This window comes from Vicia villosa, linkage group LG2, assembly GCF_029867415.1.
Source record: "Vicia villosa cultivar HV-30 ecotype Madison, WI linkage group LG2, Vvil1.0, whole genome shotgun sequence".
NCBI classification, from domain to species: domain Eukaryota; kingdom Viridiplantae; phylum Streptophyta; class Magnoliopsida; order Fabales; family Fabaceae; genus Vicia; species Vicia villosa.
Window position 1 is genome coordinate 170,949,834 of NC_081181.1, and position 4,832 is coordinate 170,954,665.

Genomic DNA, 4,832 nt, shown 5'->3' on the forward strand with positions numbered 1-4,832 from the left:
TTTTAGTGTGTGATGCACTTGTGTGAGAAAAGAATGAGAGATAGAGAGAGAATGAAAAGTAATTGTATTGAATTGTGGCTGTTTTTAAAACTGAATTACACTATGTATATATACAAGTAGGTTACTTGTAGCCCAACCAACTAACTAACAATTTAACTAAGTAACTAACTAACTTGAATTATATCTCAACACAACACAATCATGTTTCAAACTCAACTATTTTAATACATGTAGGATCACACCAAATCCCAATTAGACCATCATTTAGAGATAACTTGTGAATATACTTATTTGATAATTATTTTTACCAATATAGCATGTTATTTTTCTTTGTAAGCTTCTTTGACATCATCATCTCATATGCAAAAATTTGAGTCCTTTGTTGAATCTTGATATTAATAATATCTCTTTTGTCATGATAACATCCTTATTGCTGTTGTTGATCTTGTTTCTTGATGTTTTCATTAACCATCATATTTGTTAGTATTTTCAGGTTGGGAGGAAATGATTCACAAGGTAGATCTACACAAAGCTTAGTTTTTTTTTTCCTTTATCGATCATTCTCTTATTCTTTATGAGAGTTGAATAAAGTAGAAAGACCAGATAGCTAGGAGGAAAGAAGAACAAACAACCTAGATACAATTTTTTTTATCCAAGGAGAGCATAAAATAAGCCACACAGAGACCCAACTAAAACAAAAAAAATAACAATTCTGATTGAAGACAGAATGAAATACAACGACCCACATAAAATTGTAAATTTTTTAGTAACATTGCATAAAATTGAAGTGAAGAGAAAATAAAAGATACATTAACCATGTAATTTTATTAAACGACAACGAAAAACTATTTTATATTGTAGGTGGATGTCTATTAAACTTGAAATTAATTAAATTATAAAAACAAAAATAAAATAAAATAAACATAAAAACAAATAAATTAGTAGTATGATATCGCAGATGTTGCTTTCTCATGCACCTATCATACGTCACATTCTTTTTTTCGATTGGGATTCAAAATCCACAACCATCGTCAATATCATCACTCAAACCATCCATAAAACGCTAACTTGTTCTTCTTCACCTTCTTCTAAATCCCTCTAAACGACGCCGTTTTACACATAACCATGTCGTACGACTATCTCTTCAAGTATATCATCATCGGCGACACAGGTTCGTTAATTAACCTCTACCCTTTTCTTTTCTCTGAATTGGGTCTCTGATTCTGATTCCAAGTTTGGGTTTTTATTCTGTGCGGTGTAGGTGTAGGGAAATCTTGCCTGCTCCTTCAGTTCACCGACAAGAGGTTTCAACCTGTTCATGATCTCACTATTGGTGTTGAGTTTGGTGCTCGTATGCTCACCATTGATTCACGGCCGATTAAGCTTCAGATATGGGATACTGTCAGTTTCTCTCTTTCTTTCTCTAGAATTTTATTATTCTGTTTTTGAATTATATTGTTATTTCGGTTGGATATGATATTAATTTATTTAAAGGCATGAATTAGAACTTGAACACTAAAGTGAACTATACGTGATTATTGGATTTGAATGTTCCATAAGTTTGCAATATATGTTTTGTTGTTTGGTGAGGATTGATTGACAGTGTAAAAAGTGTTTTCGTGTTACCACTTTTCGAATTTGATGGTGATGTAGTGAAGAGCCATCAAATTGCCAACTAATTATGTGTTTGGTATTGAATCAAATTCAATCAAATCACATAAAAAACCTACCAAAAGCTACGACTTGGAGCTTCTTGATATCACATCTAAAAATAGGAAGTATGGGGTTTGAATGACAGGGATTAGAAATATGACCTCTTAATGTTTTTTTTCAACATGAGAGGATCTACTCCCATGTGTAAATGTAGAAATAGATATATATGTGTGTGTTTGGATTGGCAGCGGACATATAATCGATTTTGATAGAATTGAGTTTGGTAGAATTGATTTTAAATTAAATGAGTTTAGCATAATTAATGTATGTTTACATACATTTGTGTAAACATGAGTTGAATAACAAATTTCAATGTAAAAATCACGTTTAAACTCAGTAGCTACAAATTCTAGCTTCTAGTAGAATCAATTCTAGAGGCAGAATCAATTCTACTTTAGAAGAACCAAACATCTAAAATCACTCTAGAATCAATTCTACACCTCTAGAATTGCGTTTGGCTCTCTTCCAAAAGCCAAATCTAACATGCTAATATTGGAACAAGGTTCCAAATTTGTCCCTAAGTAATAAAAAGTGAGTCATAACGTATCAAAAGTAGATCAGTGTTGTTGAATAGCAGCTGTAGAGGCTTTATTGCATAACAGAATTTGATCAAATCACTATTGTCCGCTTCATACTAAATATTGTGAAATAGTAGCTAAGGTGGCCACTATAGTAGTGTTGCGTAGCCAAATTCAAACAAACCTCTATTTTCCACTATCTGCAATTGACAATAATGAGATGTAATTTATCCATAGACCTAATATACTACAAGATTTTATGATGTCTACTATTTCATGTACCCAATTCTACTTGGTAGAAGAGATTTACTCTTGAAATCTAAAGGGTTTTGGGATCACATATTGCTTGAATTTGTTCAAGCAGATAACACACAACCTACTATTTACTCCATAGGTTACTTAAAACTTCTTTATTTGCCGTACTGCTTAATTTTCTTTCTATTTATGCAACATTTCAGCAAGATTGTCCTAAAATTTGTAATTATTCCTATCAAAGAAATTACATTTGGCACTCATTTAGTTTGATATTGGTCCAAATGGAAGTGTATTTGTAGAATATGGTTGTAGTTTTCAGTACGACTCAACTACTGATGCAGAGTACGTTGTTCAATTGTAGGCTGGGCAAGAATCTTTTAGATCCATCACTAGATCTTACTACAGAGGAGCAGCAGGGGCACTTCTAGTTTATGACATTACAAGGTGGGTGGTGCAATTGTTCCTTTGACACAATTATGATCTGCATGTTTATAATAATAGCTAACTTTATATCCTCGCTTTTCCTCTGATGAATGCTAAATGTTTGAATATGTTGATATTCACAATGTATACAAAAGATTTGACTCCCATTGATTGAAAAATATATGCGCGTGCTGTTAAAATCTCAACTGTTGTTTTTCCAATCAATAATCATAGTTATGAAGTGAAATGCTGCATATCTCTTCCTTATCTTTTGTTATTGTCGGTTTTCCTATTTGAAAGTTTCAATTCTTCTGACTTTCAAGTCTAGATCATTCATGGTATAGTTTCTTATCAAAATAAAATTCAAACCGTCTTATATGATTTTCTAATCCCTCATCTGAGGTGTTCTAGTACTGCTGGTTGCAAGCAGGATGTTTTCATGGTATTTCTCTCTCTCAAGTTTATGAATAAATATGGTATGCGTTGAGAGTCGCACATTGGAGGATATATAACTTGAAAAATGTGTTTATAAGTGGGAGACATCCTTCACTTTACAAGCCATCTTTGTAAGAGTTAGATCCAACCAAAATTAAGATAGTATAAGATCCCGTCCAAGATTTTTGGGTCACCCACGATCATATCAAACTTCACATATCCAGTCCTAGGCATGAGTGGGTGTGTATTGAAAGTCCTATATTGAATGAGCAAAAGCCTAAAAAATGTGTTTATTAATGGGAGAATCATCATCTTATAAGTCAGTTTTGTAGGGTTCAATTAAATCCAATCCAAATTTTAGGAGTACGGATCCCTTTTTCCTTTGTTGTGGGCCCCAAAATAATGTACACTTCTGTTCCATATAAACAAATCAATTTATGTCCAGTCCCGTTCTTTTATGATTGTACGAGGTTTGCTTATTTTTCAAATCACGCCTTCAACTGAAAACTAGAATTTTTTTTTTTTGATCAGGAGAGAAACCTTTAATCATTTAGCAAGTTGGCTAGAAGATGCGCGGCAGCATGCCAATCCTAACATGACAATCACACTCATAGGCAACAAGGGCGATCTGTCTCACCGTAGGGCAGTCAGCATAGAAGAGGGAGAGCAATTTGCAAAGGAAAATGGACTTCTATTCATGGAGGCTTCTGCCAAGACAGCGCAAAATGTGGAAGAGGTGATTAATCTCAAACGATAGCAAGAAAGGTGCAGCATAAATATATGGTAGCCTCAAGAATATTATGATTTTGGTTACCATCAAAAGTAACCTTGTGCTTATTCTGCAGGCTTTCATAAAGACTGCTGCGAAGATTCTTCAGAACATCCAGGATGGTGTTTTTGATGTCTCCAATGAGGTAACCTGTCTACTGTCAGCTCCATGTGAAAAATATATGTGAAATTAGTTTTGATGATCACCTTGGTCCCATGCCACGCCCTATATAGCAAATGGTTTATAAATCAAAGTCCATGCGGTGGGCCGCATGTTTAAGATGAAGAATCAGTGATTTTCAGATACATTAATTTAAAGATTAGTTTTTAGAAATTTTATGTGAAGTAGAGTCTAATTTGTGTTCGCTTAAAAGAATAAAAATTATGTTTCGTTATGGCTAACTTTTTCAATGAATCTTCAATTGCAGACATGTGGTATAAAAATTGGCTATGGACGTCCACAAGGCCAAACAGGAGGCAGAGATGGAGCTGCTGCTGCAGGAGGTGGATGTTGCAGCTGATTTTGAGGAAAAAAAACTCTGAATCCAATCCTTTTGTGCATCTATCTCTGGAAAACTGAGTGTACTCTTTTAGACTTGACATGGAGCTTTCTTATAGCACTTCAATTTCATGTATAGTTTTAATCTTAAAGGCCTTCTTGTGACAAATTTGACTGAATAGTAGATAAGTTTTAGTGAATGTTTCAATCGTTGGCTGTTA

General features: G+C 33.7%; 1 protein-coding gene across 1 annotated transcript; it reads left to right on the forward strand.

Annotated features, from left to right (window-relative positions):
• Positions 1 to 991: 991 nt before the first annotated feature.
• LOC131652956 (ras-related protein RABB1b-like) lies at positions 992 to 4,832 on the forward strand. The gene is made up of 6 exons (XM_058922953.1): positions 992 to 1,171; positions 1,262 to 1,401; positions 2,848 to 2,930; positions 3,876 to 4,080; positions 4,190 to 4,258; positions 4,541 to 4,832. Exons 1-6 carry the CDS (start codon positions 1,126 to 1,128, stop codon positions 4,631 to 4,633), a joined length of 636 nt encoding a protein of 211 aa, XP_058778936.1. The 5' UTR covers positions 992 to 1,125; the 3' UTR covers positions 4,634 to 4,832.

Bases quoted from the DNA above. Each gene is read 5' to 3' on its own strand.
- LOC131652956 (XM_058922953.1), top strand. From the start codon at position 1,126: ATGTCGTACGACTATCTCTTCAAGTATATCATCATCGGCGACACAG. The intron at 1,172-1,261 runs GTTCGTTAATTA...TGTGCGGTGTAG, and splicing joins TATCATCATCGGCGACACAG to GTGTAGGGAAATCTTGCCTG. The intron at 4,081-4,189 runs GTGATTAATCTC...CTTATTCTGCAG, and splicing joins CAGCGCAAAATGTGGAAGAG to GCTTTCATAAAGACTGCTGC.